We start from the raw sequence: 19,098 nt of genomic DNA, 5'->3' as shown, positions 1-19,098 counted from the left end.
TTAAAAAAAAAATAGTGTCTAGTAACAAAAAGACTTAAGGAAATGCGCTCCTAGGATGATCCGAATCTTGAATTTCTGGTAGAAAATAATACATTCCTCTATTCGATTTTGACAATTATATTATTTGCCAGTTTGCCAGCATCGAGTGAAGGAACTTAAATTTGTACTGTACTGTATTTAAGTACTAAATGTAAGAACCTTACAGTTAGTATTTAAATTCAGTACAGTACAAACTTAACGAATACCCGATACCTTTCGTCTAACCTTTACCCCAATGCTCTTCGTTATTTCTTTTTTAAAAATACAGTATTTTATATTTTAAAAAAAAAAAGGTTAATAAAATAAAAATAATGGCATACGTCTTTCAAAAATATACTTCTTATAAAACTTTATAACGGAGTTTTGATTATTTAGAATAGAAAACGCGATAACCTTGACAACCTTGACAAGAAAAGAAATATATATTGACTATCATGGATTATTTTTATCGATTCTCTTCGTAAAAGTTGACGACTTTCTTACATAAGTAGCGTAATACTCCACATAACGATAATTATTGACATTACTTGAAATCAAAAGTTGATAGAAAAGAACCCATCAAAAACTTTATTACTATTCGACCATACAAAAACCAAAATCTAATTCTAGTTATTTTCTTCGTTTAAATATCGATTATATTATCGATGATAATTTTTGTAATTTTATTTCCAGATTCTATCTAATCATAAATTTCGCATTGTTTGTTCGGAACGAAATTTTGGTACCATTAAATATTTATTTTCTATTTTTAATAAACAAATGATAATCACAAAAGATTTTCTTATTTTAGTGAAAAATCAATCGGGCATTTCGTCTCCTTATCGATTGTCATTGAAATATACGTTATAACCTATATCTTCGGACAGACTTTTTCTTTTTTTTTTTTGTCGTTTATTACCCGAAGACGTAATAAACCATGTCGGATTTCTTACGTTATCTACCTTCGATTTTGAATAATGTACCCATATACTTGATTTATTACGCTGAAAAAAAAACTTTGTGAGTCGTAATAAATAATAATATCTTACCGAAATTGTAAAATAGAAATATTTTATATTTTTCGCGGATAATAAAAAGTTATAACATTTTTTTCCAGGTGGCGTTATTTAGCCTTCGCCTGTTTTCGGTTTTTGTATTGAAATTGTCGATTTTTTGGAAGCTTAGATAGAATTTCTTTTATAAACCAAAAATATGGCCATTATTGGTTTTAAAAAATACGAGACTATTCGCACGCAAACTATCAACCCAATCTGAGACTAGTCGTCGTTTTGCAGGTTATATGAACAGATCTGACTGAAGAAGAAAGGAAATATTTTGGATTTGCCGATATTTTCTGGCATTATTGGTTATGAGCTAGATTTAGGTTCTTCTGTATAGCGTTTAGAGTTTGCGTGCAGCAAAATAACGTTATATCCACGCTATGCAAAATGTACACAATGAGCTGAAAGAGAGAACTTTTCTGACGTAATTGACTTCCGTTTAACCATTCAGAATTTTGGATTATATCATGTGACATTTGTCAAAGATAAACAATAAGACTAATTACCAGAAGTTAAAAGAAATGCTTTGAGACAGATTATTATTATTATACACTACTTCGCTTCGTGAGTAAGTTATTGCGAGAACGAAAAGAGAGAAAATGGCTAAACACCGATTTTGTTTGATATTAGAAGTACATAGCTGATAGCAAAACACTATATTTGTTTATAAGCTACTTCAAAATATTGTTATTAGATGGCGATAGTCGACACTTGAACTTCTATTGTTTTACCTTACGTCGGGCTTGTCGGTTTAGTGGAAAATCCACCAGATCGAGTGAGAATCTTGAAGTTTAAAGGAAACTCTGACGGGCAACAATTTTTAGTGGGACAAGTTAGCGGGTAGTAAAGCATTTAGTGGAATTTTTAGTGGGTTGAAAAATTAAAAACTTAACATTTTCATAAGTAGTACATAAAGAAGGAAAATCTAGACAATAAACAGGATGGGTAACATGAAATCTTGCAAAATCACCCACGCCTTACGTTTGCATTATTCTCCTTGTTTTCAGTTTTCATCAATAACCGAGATTGACAATATATGTTCACGAAGCGTAGGATAATAGGACGAGTAATTTGGTTGTTGAAAGAAATTTATTCGTATCATAAAGCAGTTTATAATACTTTAATGTCGTTAATACTATACATCTCACAACACATATGAAAGGTACAAATTATAGTTTAGAGTTGGCGGTGGATCATTTAATGCATGGATGACATTTAATGAATTTCTGTCAGCAGTACAGTGTGGAGGACTTCCACAGGTTTTGCAATTTCTGATCCTTAAATCCCAACACTTTGACTTATTATATTACTAAAGTTCTATATATGCCAGAAATATTGACAATTCTGGCATATATAGAACTTTAGTGGGTTCTGTTCAAAAGATGTTAGATTTCTGCTGGATTAAGCAGAAAAATCTAGCAACGCTGCCTCGCATTCTCTGCGACGTTATGCATACAAGATATTATTAGCAAGAACTTTAATATGGTATACTGTTTGATTGCGTCACGACGGTTTTTGTGGCGGAAGATCAACGCCACAAAAAATATTAAAAAAAATTATGATAATACAAATTGTGAAAATTGTAATATTGTTGCTAATTGCATTTTTATAACATTCAGGAATTGACATAGATGCAATTTTTAAGTATTATTATGTGAAGTTTTTATATTATGAAGAGAACAATTTACATCGAGAACATGTCGTAAATTGTCGAATTTTTGATAGTCCGCTTATTATTTTTTGATTGCTTCATTTCATACAGAGAGAACATTTTTGTCTAAACTACCAGCAAAGAATTTTGATGTTTACTATAATATTTCGAGCTCTGTCAATTTTTGATATTAGGTGATCGAATTAAGCCTAACACGTGACTATATCACACAACAAATTAAAAAATAAAATTAATGTGTAAAGATCTAACAAAACTATCTGTTAAGTCTTGAAGACAGCCTCCTTGGAAAGCATTACTGCAAGTTTGTTACGTGTGAGGGTCGGACCGAATAAAATTAAACAAAGAAACTCTCCATTTTTCTCCTCTTTCGAAATCTTATAACAAAAGGATGAACACATTTCTTTCCCCGGAGTCGTTTTCTTTCTCTCCGGAACTCGAGAATGAATCGCCGGGAACTTATCGCAAAAAGATAACGTGGCTTGAGATATAAAAGAGGGGTAACGAAAGAAGGGGGTCCGTCATCGCCGTCTGGGAGTCAAGCGTCCGTCATCGCTGTCTATTATCGAGCACGTATCCTCGAGAGTCCATCACCGAGCGAATCCTGAGTGACCCCTTCGCCTCAGTAGCCTGGCCAAGAAACCGGTCCCGATACCACCGTCAACGGAAGGCTTCCATTTCCAAGAGCGCTCAGTCCATATTATCGAAGAGGTATGGTAACGACTTTATGTAAACTCTCTCTCGGACCTCCCCCCATGCAGTCGAAGGTTAGCAGACTAGGTTAATAGAAATTCGAAGTTAACCATTGTATCCCATTATTCGTTCTTTAATAAATTTATGTCTATTGTTTAAATCAGAGGTGTCCAATCTTTTCGTTTCTCTGGGCCGCATTGGAAGAAGTCAAGGAGTTTTGGGCCACAAGTTTATATAATATATACTTGTGGCCCACATGTTAGTCCTTAAATATTAAGGACTAACATGTCTAGATTATAATAATAAGTATTAAAACTTTATCACGAAAAAGGATATTTTAGAAAATTACTTTTACAGACACTTTCAATTTTTACTTAGAAATAGATAAATTCATTTATTATAAATATAAAGAGACAAACGAAAATTTATTTGAAAAACACAAATATTTGTTTTATTTGGGTCTCTAATTAATAAAAAGCGACAAAACTATTTTAAAGTGCATTTTTATTCAACTAATATATTTATGAATAATATGTAGCCCAAAAAGTAGGCAAAGTGCCAAATGATATTTTTTACATCAAACTAAAAAAAGTAGCCACATTTGGTCAATGTAGCCAAATCTTGCAACGCTGGAAGGAATAATAAATAAAGCTGGAGTTGTGACTCAAAGGATTATAGACCCAAATGCGAGGAAAAAAAGAGAAAGGACAAAGGATAAAGAAGTGAGAAAGGTTGGAAAATTAAGAATCAATGTTACTGTGAAAGACCGAAATTAGAGAATGTCGATATTCCCCGGTGAATGTCCGAATAATACAAAATATACAAAATACGTCGGTGAAAGTCCGAATATTTGGTTATATTATTATACATTCGAACAATCGCCGGTGTATGTCGACAAGCACAGATAAGCTTTGGTGGAGGTCGAAACGACACCCGAGAAGCCGATGTCGACAGAGAGGTGACAGTTTGTCGCCAAATCCTTTGTGGGTGGCCGGAGGTAGGACAAGGTCTTTCGATCCCGTGAGGTGGGGATCGGTTTGTCAGGTCGAGTGGCGGAGGATGAGAGGGGTAAGGCGTCGGCGATATCCGAATAAAAGACATCATTAACAGATCAGTTCGTAATTTGTAAAGAAAAGTTACTTTCTATAGATGAGATTTCTTCTCAGGAAATATCGCTGAGAGAAGCAGCTGCAACTAATTCGAAAAGTGGAGGGTAAGGCTATATACGCTATCATTGCAAAAAAGTGTTGCACGAATAAATGCAGTTGTAAAAGCAAGGGACTCTTGTGCAATTCAAAGTGCCATAACAGTTTAAATTGTTGCAATAAATAAGATTGTATAACGATAATCACATAATTTATGTGTAAGTTTATTATTGCATTGTTTTCTTTAATGATTAAGAATGTTCTATTCGTTTTAGGTTCAACAGTTTATTTAAATATGCTGTTACTTAAGCTTTCTCCTATTTTGACATATTAAAATGTTGCATTTTTGTCTTGACGTAATAAAAATATTTTTATTTAACATTCACCATCAGTGCATGCTGAATGTCGACATTTGCCGGTGTAAGTGAGAAATAATGATATTTAGCAAATATTTCGTACATGCACGAAACGACTGTGTGAATGCTGACATTCACCGGAGAATTTTGACATTCGCCAGATATCGGTTATTCACAGTAACATGCAATATTTGCATATTTCTCACTACTTTTTATCTTTTGGCTTTTCTCGTCTTTCCTCCTTTCCCCAAATTTTGGTCTCTAATCCTTTGAGTCACAACTGCAGCTTTATTTAGTAATTCTTTCTCATTCACATATCTCCAAGTATTTGAAAATATTTCCTTTCCACTCAAAAATAAAATACGAATAAAGGTTTACGGCTTTGTGAAACTTCTTTTTTGAGTTTATGACCTTGAAATAAATGAATAATAAAAAAATTAAAACATTTTTCGGTTTTGTTTACACGTTTATTGGGCCGAATGCGGCCCGCGGGCCGCGGATTGGACGCCCCTGGTTTAAATGGTGTTTTTTACTCGAGTACCGTCGACCCCTCTCACCTCCCTCTACTCGACCTGATAAAAAGAATCCCGACCCTTCGGGATAGTAAAATTAGACATGCCATCCACTGACAAGTGGACAGTTTTCACCAAACTGTTGCCGACAAAAAGAAGTACGACTTCGTCCTATCTCAGGGGCTACCCACATTACGTTTTGTTTGTTTAATTTATAATGATAAGTATTTATTTACAGTAGAAATGAAATAAGTGATGGATATTTTAATAGCACAACTTAGATGGAGATATGAAAACATATGGGATTTCGTCTGACTACAAATTTTTAACAGGTGAAAAATTAAAGTCGATAGAAAATTTTTAAAAAAGTAGCATGTGATTTATTCCCTAAATATCTAAACGATATAATTTTCTGTAGAATTATTATCAATTTCAAAAATAAGGCAATGATTTTAATTCCAGACCTTAAAGCAGCTACAAGTTTAGATAGATCTTATAAAAACGATTGATGAATATAGTTTAGTTTATCAGAGCGAATCAGAAAATACAACATTATTAAAACAATTAATGTGCCAACAATGCAAATATATTTAAAAAAGCAGTAGTAGTAACAACTGTAATAATGTTCAAAGAAAAACTCCGTAAAATAAAAAGAAAAAACTCTGAATTATAAGTAATGTAATAAAAGGAACATCAACTCAAATATGTTTATATAATAACGTGAAGTTTCGGTAGCCTGGCAGTGAAGCGACCTGTCATTCGTGTTAATGTGATAGGTTTGATATCAAAATAATACAAGAGAAGAGAACTTCGTATTAAGAACGGAAGTGGCGCCCAATGTTGGACGAATGAGAGGCCCGAAGACGTAATACTTACCGAGAAAAAGAAAGAGCGGACGACAGAATCAAAGCAGTTGTCGGAAATCGGGATAATAGAACGTTGTTGGTATTAGCGATGGGGTGGATGAAATGAATCTTTTAAGTGAAAGGAATAAACAGTTACTACTTTGACCTTGACACCCAACTCTACCCCTTCTACAGTTACAAAGATGTCAATCGTTGAAAGTTGAGATAATTGACACTATAATAATGCACTTATCGGTTTGTTTACGTTAAAAATGAGTGTGAATCCCTTCTGTAAAGATAATAAACTTTACTATTGTGACCTTGACTTCCATCCCCACTTCTCTCCAATTACAAAGGAATTGGAGAGAAGCGGGTTTCACTACCTGGCAACGGTGCCAGCCAGTGAAACCCGCTTTTGGAATAATTTAAACGGAAGTGAAACTAGATTTTTTTTTGCATTTTTGGAACAAATTACAGTAATATAATCATAAGAAACGTTAGAAAAAAGAAAAATTATATAAATAAACGATATAATCGTATTTTCTAATGGCAATAATGACAGATTTTTATTACAAAAAGCATAAAAAAGAAAAAAAAACGTGATTATATTAAAACAAGCTGTGATTACGACTTTTAAGCTTAGTGCTCAACATAATCCCTCTTGAATCATTCCTATCACACCCCCAATAAATCATAAAACGGCGCAGTCCATTTTAAACCAATGGGAGCACAGGTAGAAATGATTGACAGGTCAAATGACATCACTTACGTGACGTGAGTCACGTCACGATGAGGAAAACCATTTTGCACTCTACAGTACAATAAGCATCTAATTCGGTATTCATTGGTACTCATTACACATTACCAAAACGAATAACGAGTATCGAAATTTAAACTTTCCCCGAAGAATTAGTTTTGCACATCACCGTTTTGTTTACTCTTTCTAGCCTAAACACCTTTTCCCATATCCATTATGAGTTTGGCTAGACCCCCAGATCCACAATACAGATGGCTGCATGATGAGAGACAGAATCCAATAACCATGAAAAATTTCTGGGGGACCATTTGCAAATTTTCAGCGACAGCGACCAACATTCAGCAGCAAAAACAGAATTTTATTCATTGAAAACGATGGCGTTTGCGGTTAAATGGATAAATGGCAACAGCCCTTTGCCATTTAGCTTTTTTTTTCAACTCTCCATCTGATAAGCCTTTTTTTCAAGTCCATTTTGGGTTCGGCCAATCCCACAATGGGGCGGCCGAGTGATGATAGACGGAACTCGACATATTCGGACAGACCTCTCCTCAAAAATTTCTGGGGTTTTCGACTTTTTGGTATTCTATTCCAGGTCCTTAGAGCAGAAGACTGCCACCTTAACCGCTCGGCCATCTGGGCCCGTCTTTCAGCTGTAAGGACTCGGGTTCGAATCGGAATCCTTACAACTTTTTACTTTATGAAAAATATTTTAATCAATCCCTATTTACCCTATGAAAAACCGGATTCTCTTAGACATTTTTATTAAGCCGTAAATAAAAATCCGAAAAAAATCAATTTCACAAAATTAAAAAAATATATTAACTTCATACGATTTCCATATACGTAAGCTAATTTTTAATTAATAAATCTTTATCGTTGTATTTATTCTATAACAGTAATAACTTATAATTGTTAACGTTGTAAATAAAAGCTACTTTACTACTGTCGAGAAATATCGTTTAAATATATTTCAGCGAGTTTTTCAACGTTATACAGTAATTCAGTTTAAAAATGCACTCAGATTCGGTAATTATAGATATTCCCGCTGTTCCTCACCAAATAGTGTCTTTACTGGAATTGGATATGACAGAAAGAAAATTTTTTCTTTGTCAAAAATGGAGACGTAAAGAAATCACCGTATACCCGAACCGCATTTGCCTACCTGTAAGTATATTATTTTATTGGGCTGCAATTTGAAAAAACTGTAGACCTAATGAAAAATTAATTAATTGGCTGAATTTTTATATAAACGAGCTTAGAATTATTAGTGCACTTCAAATTTAAGAATTATTTTATTTTTTGAACAGGCAAATGCAAAGAATTCAGAAGATTTCTCAAGCATATGGGTGCAGATCCAACTTCACAAATACAGAAATTTCATCATCAGGTCGAAAACCCCAGAAATATTTGAGGAGCGGTCTGTCTGAATATGTCGAGTTCACGAGGGATGACATTTTACATAAAATTTGCAAAATAGATGCTTATACGCCATATTAGTTAGTTCCACGGCAAAATGAATTAGTTCTAAAATCACTAGTAGGGCAATTTTGGAACTAATTAATTTTTTCGTGAATTTCTATCTATCACTCTTCTTCTTCGATGGTGTTTATATGGAGATTTTAGCTCAATGTAGGCTCTTTCTCCGAGTAGACTTGTGTATGTGTATGATCGCTAGGCGACCGATTAGCCGGCTGTATCGAACAGCCATACGTACGCGCGGGAAATAAATGCCTTCCGGGAGGACTTTTATGGGGAACTGGCCTCCTATTCAGTCGTTATAGGCAAGGAGAAAACCCGGAAAACTCCAAGCAGCCAGCCTGTCCGACCGTGGCGCGAACCCACGACGAACCTCCCAGTCTTTAGGGTCTGGTCACCACTACGATGAGCGGCAACGGAGACCACTCGCCCACTGGTGGGGGTTTTCGTGAATTTCCTTTCCATGGCCTCCTTAAGACGTACCGAAATTTTCCTGCAATTCCGTAAGAAGTTTTTTCTGCAAACTAATTAGAATACGTGAACCTTAATTATAGAACCCCGTGTACTAGCTTCGATACTTATATTCCATTTTTAATAAACAAATGATAATCACGAAAGATTTTTTTTAGTGAAAAATCAATCGGGCATCTCGTCTCCCTATCGATTTCCATTCAAATACACACGGTATAACCTATATCTTCCGACAGACATTTTCTTTAGTTTTTGTCATTTATTACCCGAAGACGTAATAAACCATGTCGGATTTCTTACGTTATCCACCTTCGATTTTGAATAATGTACAGTACCATATACTTGATTTATTACGCGGAAAAAAAACTTTGCGAATCGTAATAGTAATAATAATAATAATAATATTTTACCGAAATTATAAAATAAAAATATTTTATATTTTTTCGCGGATAATAAAGTTATAATTTTTTCCAGGTGGCGTTAGTTAGCAAAGTGTATTGTCGTCTGTTTTCTGTTGCTTGAAAATTTATAAAAGTGCTTTTATTGAGAATATAATTTTAGATTTAAACCGATAAAAATGAGTAAAAATACAAAGAAGCAGCCTTATCCGTGGTTTTTAGCACTGAAACACGAAATGAAAGATCCCGACAAAATTATCGAATCTGATGATAGAATTGTCATAATTAAAGACAATTATCCCAAAGTAAGCAGATTTGTTGAAGTTCTTGTAATTAAATGTAATAAAATACAGTTTTAAATGTTAAGAATTTTAATTCAATAATTTAGTTTATATCAGAGCTCCCAAACTGAAGAAAGTTGATATCATGGCCAAAAAAAAGGGTAAGATGTGAACTCAGAATGAGGGATTTACCACCCTTCCAGAATTCTGGACCTCTGTATGAACAAAACAACCAATGGAAACGTACCCGTAAGTGCGACCCTTTGCCAGATGTTCGTCTCAGTAAAGGTCGGTTCTTACCGTGAACCAGTATATTGCCTATTCTCTGTTCTGTGTCGGTCCAGCTGAGCGATGGCGAGTCTTGACTGACGTTCTGCACGTTGCTTCGGTGCTTGCTGTTGCTCGCGCCTCTGCAACCAGCATCTTCCTAAAACTATACAACATTGAGTACCCTACCAACGGTCGAGCGGACTAAATAGTTAAGTGTTAGTTTTAGTAGAGTGATGCGACTTTCGATTGCGTGTGACTTGGAAGTGGGCCGGATCTCACCAAGGGTCGCATGTAGAGGTGTGGCTCCTTTGACTTTTTTGTTCTTTTGGATGTGGTTTCTGGCTCTGATGAGGTCCTGGTAGTTGATTTCGTTCGGAGGTGTAATTGTTCTGAATGGGCCTCATTAGCCTTTTGTTTTTTGAACAAATCTAATGTATATAGGCTGTTTTTTTTCAAGCTCTGATGGTCCATAAAAGAAAAAAGACAAGTGTAAATAACAAAATGAATTTATTACCAAAAGTTAGGTACAAACATGGTTACTTTTTAACATAATCACCGTGAAGATTGAGGAATTTGTCATATCTGTGGTTGAGCTTTCCCATCCCCTTGTCATAGAATGTTGCTGCCAATGACTTGAGATGGGCCCTAATGTTGTTTTGAAGATTGTCATTAGTCTCAAACCTCTGTCCTCCTAGCCACTTTTCCTGTTCAGGAAAGAGGTGGAAGTTGCTCTGTGCTAAATTGGGGCTATACGTTGGGTGTTTAAAGGTGGTGAAGACTTCCACCCAGCTTAAAACTTTTTAATGTGTGAAGACTTCCACTTCTTTCCTGAACTGAAAACGTGGCTAGCAGAGCTGAGGTTTGAGACTAATAACAATTTTCAAAACAACATTAGGGCCCATCTCAAGTCATTGGTGGCAACATTCTATGACAAGGGGGATTGAAAAGCTTGACCACAGATATGAGAAATTCCTCAATCTTCACAGTGATTATGTTAAAAAGTAGCCATGTTTATACCTAACTTTTGGTAATAATTCATTTTGTTATTTACACTTGTCTTTGTTTTATGGACCATTGGAGCTTGGAAAAAACTGCCCTCTTAGAAAGTTTCTTTATTAATAAAATGCAATTTTAAAGAATTTATTGTGTTAGTAAAAATAATTTTAATTTTACAGGGGTAGGAATCACTGTGGGCCCCTAAATTTTCTCTGGACCTTGAGGGAAAATTTGCAGCTCCCCTTCTCAATGGCCTGAGTGCAAAATGTACAGAAATGATAATCTTAATTAACGATTTACTTTATTTTATTGCACTTTATTTGAAGTTTTTATCATTTTGCACTTGTTATATTAATGCAATAGTGTAGAACGACAATTCCCAAGTGTAGCTTATCACCAGGGCTGCAGAGTCAGTAAAAAAACACTTGACTCCGACTCGTGATAATTTTAGTAGGCTGACTCCGACTCCGACTCCAACTCTCATCTCCAGAAAAATTAAATACCAAGTCATTTTATGGGTAGCACCCTACTCTGAACTGTGAAAGGAGCCTGGGGCATTTACCCAAGTACTTTTATGGTTAGTATTTTTAATATTTAACTTACATTAATATTTATTCGTATAAAAAAATTAATTTTTAACAAATATTTAATAAGAGAAGAAAGGGGCGATAAAATTCTACATCTACATATATTCGACAGCATTTGCACTTCAATTTCACCCCTCCAGAAGAGTTAGTCCAACTAAAAAGTGTGTGATATAGCTAGCTACTTCAGCTCCTTGTTCAGAAAAGAAAAATATGTACTCTGATCAATTAGTCTGGCTCATTCAGAAAAACAGAGTAATTATTTAGAGCAGGGATAATAAAGGAATGATTCAAAAATATTCAAATTCAATTGGGTCAAAATAATTTAACTACTAAACACAAATACTACAAAGAATACTACATATTTAATAAATTAAATTAATGCATTTTGTATTTAAAATAAATGAATTATAACAAAATACAAAAAGATTTTTTAAAAAATTAATAAATATATAATAAATTTTCTTTCATTTAAATAAAAAAAAACTAAAGTAAATTTAATGAGGGAGTTGGAGTCAACGCATTTTTTTCCAACTCCGACTCCACAGCCCTGCTTGTGACCCAAGGAGCGCCATCAATTTTTCTTATGTGTTCACATGTACATCTCAAACATTATTTTTCTACTTAAAAAAAGCTTTGAAAAAATCTTATTTATATTTTTTCTTTGGCTTTCTTTGATAGCAAAAAAAATTATAGAAGACATTTAGTTAATTATCAATCACAATCAACAAAAAAAAAAACAGTAGTGGATTTATGTTATTATTAACAATGACACACTAATGAAAAAACAAATTATGCAATATAATCTTGGCAATTCCAGTTGTTTGCTAGTTTGAGTGCCTAGTAATCTGACATTAGGGCCCTTGGGTATTAACAGCACTGTTGCCAATTTAAACAAGCTTCCCACTAGTTCAAACTCCAGTTCTCACTAAACATGGCATAATATTGAACCCTTTTCTTTTTTATTGAGCATTGCCATGTATATTGCTGGTGTATGACATGCAAAGAGTTGCCATACCAATATGGTAGCTTCTTGCATAATAATGTGTTACTAGTGATCTTGGGCTATTCGCGTTTTTCATGAACTATAGAGGGTGCTGCATTTTTATAAAATGGCTACTTTATCTGGGTCGCTTATATATTACTGTTCGATATAATGATATATGCTGCTTGTAACTGTTTATCGAGAAATTTTATAGGAGAATAATTATTGCTAGCGGGACACGTCATTATGTGGTATCAAAACAAATGAGCAAGATCATTCTATACATATTTGTGCCCTTTGTGTTAAAAAACATGTGTTGACATTGTCCCATCAAGGCCAGATTTACAAGTAAAAAGCTATGTAAGTTGTTGCATAGGGTCTCAAACATTTGTACAAAAAAGAAAATTGAAGTCAAATTTTGTAATAAACATTTTTTTACAAAACAACAAAATATACTTTACTTTTTATTTTTGTAGTATTTCATTAATTTTTTTTCTAAGAATTTACGTAAGATCTTTTTAAAAATAATTGATAAAACCAATTTTAAAAAAATGTTTAATGGAATGGGTATAAAGATTTAATTAAATTCAATTATAAAACAGAAGACTAGTGAAACCTCACATCTTTTTCTTCCAATATCCATATTAAATCAGAGTCATAGTCTGATTTAATTATTTTCCTTTTATGATTGACTTCTAAAATTGTGAGGGGTTGGTAAGGGGCCTTACAGAGTTCAGCTTAGGGCTTCGAAATGCTTAAATTCGACCCTGTGTCCCACACAAAATTACTGGCATTTTAAACTTCATGAAAATATGTTTTAAAATTGACAACATAACTTGTTCATGTAAAGCTGGACAACTAATCGGGAAACTGCCACTTCTTAACAGTCTAATCCATTCTTTCAGAATTCGGAGAAGCTCATAAATATAACCGACCAACTTCTGAATAATCATCTATTTTTCGTGTGGGAATAGACGAAAACTTATATCAGGCTCCCGTAAGGCTTTGAAATTGCAATTTGGAATGGAACAGAAAGCTTTGTTTTTTCTATCGCTGTTTATCTTTATTGCTGATAATACACAAGAATGAATCAAACGACCCAGATAGAATAGTTTTGTTTTTAAACACCAGAGGTCAAGCATCCAGTGAAAAATGCAAATTGCACTTTTATGGAAGCTTGCTTATCTATGATAAGCCATCAGCAATCCACACACACAGATTTCAGGTTATATCTCTCAATTAATTTAATTATCATATATTTAATAAGAATACATTTTATCATTTTACCATGTAGAAATAAACTTTCATAAGTAATCATTTATGTAACATTAAAGTATATGTTAAAATATTTGTTTTTAAAATAAAATCATAGAAGCATATTTGAAACATCTCCCAATTAAATTATATCATGCTACCTCTTTCTTTATAATAGTGCTGTTCAACATGTATAAAGTATATATTTACACATTGATTATGTATTTATAGTTTCCAGCTTTCTAATTTGAATTTGATATGAATTTAATATGTATTCTTTATTTTCATATTTCTATGTTCAAAAATGAATTATAGTAATTATTTGATTGGGAAAAATTTTATAATTTTATTTAGACAATATAAGATTATTATTTATTCTTTTAGGCCAATTATCATTTTTTAGTCCTACCAAAAGAAGATATAAAAAATTTAAATGAAGTAACCAAAGATCACTTAGACCTTTTAAAGCATATGGATAGAAAAGGAAGAGAATTTGCAGAAAGGTAATTATCATATTTTTAACTAATAATAATTAAATATTGTGATTGGTCTTAAAGTGTAATATAACATCAATCTATCCGATATCATCTTCTGTGGCTGAACTCCAGCATTTCAAATCCCTATCCTTGTGTGTTGCAATTTATGTATATTATTCCCTATAAAAACAATATTAGTTTTATATACAGTATATTAAATAACTGTAAATAATTTAAAAACTCGTGGAGCGACTGTATAGTACAGTGGTTCTTAACCTTTTTATACTCGCGGCCCACCAAATATTTTGTAATATTTTGTGACCCGTTTTTTAATAATAATTTATATTTGTTAAATTATCTATAATAAATTGATTTTTTATTACTACTTTATTTTTTATATAATAAATGTAAAACATAACTTTATTATTTCATTATCTATTTAAATAACATTCAAACAACACAAATAAACATAAAAACTCATTAATTTTTAACAAAAAATAAAATAAGAAACATTAAAATTCATAGAAAAAACAAAAAATATTCGAAAATATGTACTAGCGAAAGGCAGCAAATTTAGCATTGCTGCTGAAAACAGGAGGATATTCTACACAAATTTGTATCCAAAATTCCAAGCATTAATAGTTTCTTAGAATTACTTTGGAATAAAAGAAGTAAATACTGCAGTGTAAGTAGCATATTTGCATTTATTTCTTCTGTACTAAGAAAGCTGTATGCAGGAAAAAATAAATAAAAAAAAAACTAAATACGAAAAAACTTTATCTTTCTTATTTCACTTTTCAATACGATATTTGGTTATATATCAATTTTGTTTTTATTATATTCTGAAGGAAATTTTGCGTAATTTGGCAGCCCCCTGACAAACTTCTTATGGACCCCCAGGGGACCGCGGCTCCCTGTTAAGAAACACTGGTATAGTATGTTTGTAATTTTATAAATCTCACTTTAAATAAAGTAATAAAATCTTAAAATGAACCAAACAATTACCACATTTTTGGGCTACTTTACCTCTACTATTAATGATAAAATATTACATAATTTGGTACTAGAGATAGGCATTAGGCACCATCTCTTATAAAATTTCATAAGAGACGATGTCTAAAACTTTTTTGGTCATGGATAATGATTTCAGCCATCTTAAACAGGAATATTTTATATGGGAAAAATTTATGTGTATCTTATGAGGAAAAATTGGACTTTTGAAATCAAATACAGTAGAACTTGGTTAAAAATTTTGAATTATATCTTAGCAGTTGATTAACTTTAAATTTAAATTGTGGTATTGCATTGTATTGGAATTGTGGTATTGCATTTCAGTGCAATACTGTTTTCTTGATCCATTTGTTTCCAATACATACATATATAGATCATAACAGCTACTAAAAGTGATATTTAGAATATTGGAGATAAATGGATTGAGAAAATAGTATTGCACTGAAGAGGGACTTAACATTTATATAAGTCCAAAATGCATATGTGGAAACAATAAAAGAAGTGTCTAACCTGAAAGCTGTAATGATAGTCTACCAAACTTAATTTTCGGATTAAAGAGACATACATACATAGAATTAATAGTATAATTATAAAACTTTTAAATTAATTATTTGTTATGTATTTAGATGAAAATGAATTAGTATACTGTATTTATCTTTTAAATGAAATAATATATATGGATTTAATTTTTCTTAATTTCCAAATTATTAAAATATTTACAGAATTGCACCTGGTAGAAAATTCAAATTTGGATATCATGCAGCTCCAAGTATGTAGTGAGTATATATCTTTATTATATTATATTTACAAATATGTTTGTTTATAATAATATTTTATAATTTTCTAAATAATAAATGTTAAAATAAAATAAAATTCACTTCTGAATAGAATCCGAATGAATTTTATTACAAAATATAAATTCTGTGAATTGAATATTACTATATATATTACAAGAAAATTAAAGAATGAAAAAAGTATTAAGCTATAAATGATTTTTCAAAACTAGTGAGTGATATTTGTAAATTGGAAAAAAAACACAATTGAATTTAATATCACAGATACTATAATTCAAAGACTAAATATAAAGGAGAAGGGACAAAAAATTAAAAAAAAAAAAAGGAATAATTGCAACTAAACATAATGGTTTGTCTTTGATGTGATGATAATTTTTTGTTTGTGTTCTTTTTTTTTATTATTATTTCTGTTATTAATTGATACTTGTAAAAGGCCAACAACCATAGTGCCTCAATAAGTAATAATATAATATAACAAGCTACTATTTTGCAGTTTGAAAGAATTAATTACAATGTTTTAACTAAATTGGTTTGTTTTTAAATTATTTAGCCAGTTACATCTTCATATTATAAGCAAAGATTTTGATTCTCCATTCATGAAACACAAGAAACACTGGAATTCATTTACTACAAAATTTTTCCTAAACTCTGAAAGTATGTTTATTTTTGGTTATTTCATATAATTAAACATAGATGATAAGTTTTATGATGATGATTCCATCATTCATAATAATTGAAAATAAATATATTTAATATAAAAAAATATGAACTATTACATTTCAGATATAATTGGGCAACTTGAAAAAAATGGAAAATTGAATTTAATGAGTACATTGCAGGCTAAAGAATTATTGAAATCATCATTGAAGTAAGTATATTAAATATTTAGCTAGTTCAGTTTTTAATGTTATGTAAGAACCCTACATTTTTGTTTAAATGCTATTATTTTATGCTTAAATAACAATTCTATAAATAGATATAATAATAATTTTTAAAGTAAGTATTTATCCAATTGAAAACTGATAATTTGTTGGCCTGATGTACTTAATATTTTGAGGAAAAGATGATGTGAACAACAGAATAAAATCTATGCATGGGAAAAGTTGAGAAGACAAAATCACAAAAAGCAATAGAGAGGTTGAGGCGCACGTTTTAAACGTGTACGTGTGACGTTCGGCGCCGCTTTCCCGTAAGCCTAAAAGTTTGACAATGGTGTTTGGATAGTCGGTGGAATCACGCTCAACATTCCAAACACCATCGTCAAACTTTTAGGCTTACGGGAAAGCGGCGCCGAACGTCACACGTACACGTTTACACGTTTAAAACGTGCGCCTCAACCTCTCTAATATCTGACTTGACTAAACAGAATTCTGAACTATCATTAAATTCATGATGAATGTTGTCACAGAAGTAGTCTGTGAAATTGGCTCCAAAATCCCTTACCCACTGATCAGAAACATGAGTAAATGGAAACATCAGAAACCATTTTGGCTTTTTTTGAGTAGGATGCTGAGGATTTTGAGGACTAATTAGTAATATGGATGAAAGTACAGTCCAGAAACAAAATAACAATCCATGGAGTGGAGGCATGAGCATCCCCCATGACCAAAAATATTTTCTATGTAATGATCTGCTGAAAAGATTCGGGCATTGATTTTCTGGGAAGTCCAGGTATTATTTTTACCAATTACCACACCAAAGGCCAGGCCTATCAATACATATCATCATTACTGGTGCAGCTGAAAGAGAAATTGAAGAAAACCAGTGTGAAAAGTGCTCCAAAGACATCATTTTCTTGCAAGACAATGCTCCAGCATAAACTGACCAGAAAACAATGACTAGAGTGAATCAAGTTTGAATAGATCCAACATCCACCCAGTTCCACTGACTTACCTCTCTTGGATTACATTTCTTCCCAGTCTGAAAAAACATCTGAAAGGAAAACATCAATTCACAAATCTGATTTGCTTGTGAATTTAAATCCAGTCTGAACATGCTACCACCACTGTGTTTGTTACTTTTCATATTTTCATCAAGTTTACTGAATCTCTTATTCCATAATTTTGAGATGATCAGATATTTTCTTGCTTGAAACAGCTTCAAAATGGAGTCAGTGTATTGATACAGCTTTAAAAACATGAAAATTCCAGAGTAAAATGTTTCTAAAATCTAAAATGTTTGCTGCCTTTTATAAGATAGATTTTTACAGGATAATTTTTTTCAATTTATTAACAGAAAGGAGAAAAAATATAATTATACAAAAAAGCATACAAAAACAAATTTTGAATCATAAAAATATTATATAAATAAGAGTAATTTATGTATTTTTTTGTATTTAGGTGCCACATATGTAAAGAAGCTTTCTCCTTATTTCCTAAGTTAAAAGAACATGTTCATTTTCATGCAACATCAGATTCTTAGATTGTTACAAATGTAATTTATATTCTCTTTAACAATAAAAGGTGGTTTTTTCTTCTTAATTTTGAAATATATAGAATTTCTTCTGGTACAATTTTGTGTCTTATTATAAACATATATTAAACTATTAAATTGCTGCCATTTTATTGGTGTGTTGTCTTCTGATTTGAAAGTCATGTGTCAAAATTACTATGGTATTGCTATCCTCCTGACTTTTAATGGCACTTTTCTGGTTTTATATTGAACATGCATTGTATTTACAAATATCTGAGATTTAAGATTACATTTTTTTCTCTACTCAAGTTGATAATTTAGAGAAAAAAATTATGGATAGTTCTAGTTTGAACTGATACTTTCTAAAGAAAATATTTATTGATATAAATCAAATTTTAAAAAAATGAATTTGGATTTGATTTTATATGCAACTTGCATTTTGATATATATATTTATGCTACTTTGTTAAATTATTCAAATTGAACTGAATTGAAACTTTTAACATTTAGATTAAATTTTTATACTGAGTTACCATATTTAATAAGATGATCTTTTTAAAAAGACATTATTATATTTAGTAATCACCATCATTATTACAAGTAGTATAGAAAATTTAAACTTCTAACCAATGATT

General features: G+C 31.8%; 1 protein-coding gene across 1 annotated transcript; it reads left to right on the top strand.

The window, feature by feature from the left end:
• Positions 1–9,485: 9,485 nt before the first annotated feature.
• LOC111627534 (aprataxin-like) lies at positions 9,486–18,532 on the top strand. The gene is made up of 6 exons (XM_023371132.1): positions 9,486–9,706; positions 14,156–14,274; positions 15,981–16,034; positions 16,603–16,706; positions 16,836–16,920; positions 18,392–18,532. Exons 1-6 carry the CDS (start codon positions 9,581–9,583, stop codon positions 18,471–18,473), a joined length of 570 nt encoding a protein of 189 aa, XP_023226900.1. The 5' UTR covers positions 9,486–9,580; the 3' UTR covers positions 18,474–18,532.
• The last annotated feature ends 566 nt before the right edge of the window (positions 18,533–19,098 follow it).

This window comes from Centruroides sculpturatus, unplaced genomic scaffold, assembly GCF_000671375.1.
Source record: "Centruroides sculpturatus isolate CEXI.00-Female unplaced genomic scaffold, Cexi_2.0 scaffold273, whole genome shotgun sequence".
NCBI classification, from domain to species: Eukaryota; Metazoa; Arthropoda; class Arachnida; order Scorpiones; family Buthidae; genus Centruroides; species Centruroides sculpturatus.
Note: the sequence above shows the minus strand (reverse complement) of the source record. Positions and strands in the feature narration are given on the sequence as shown.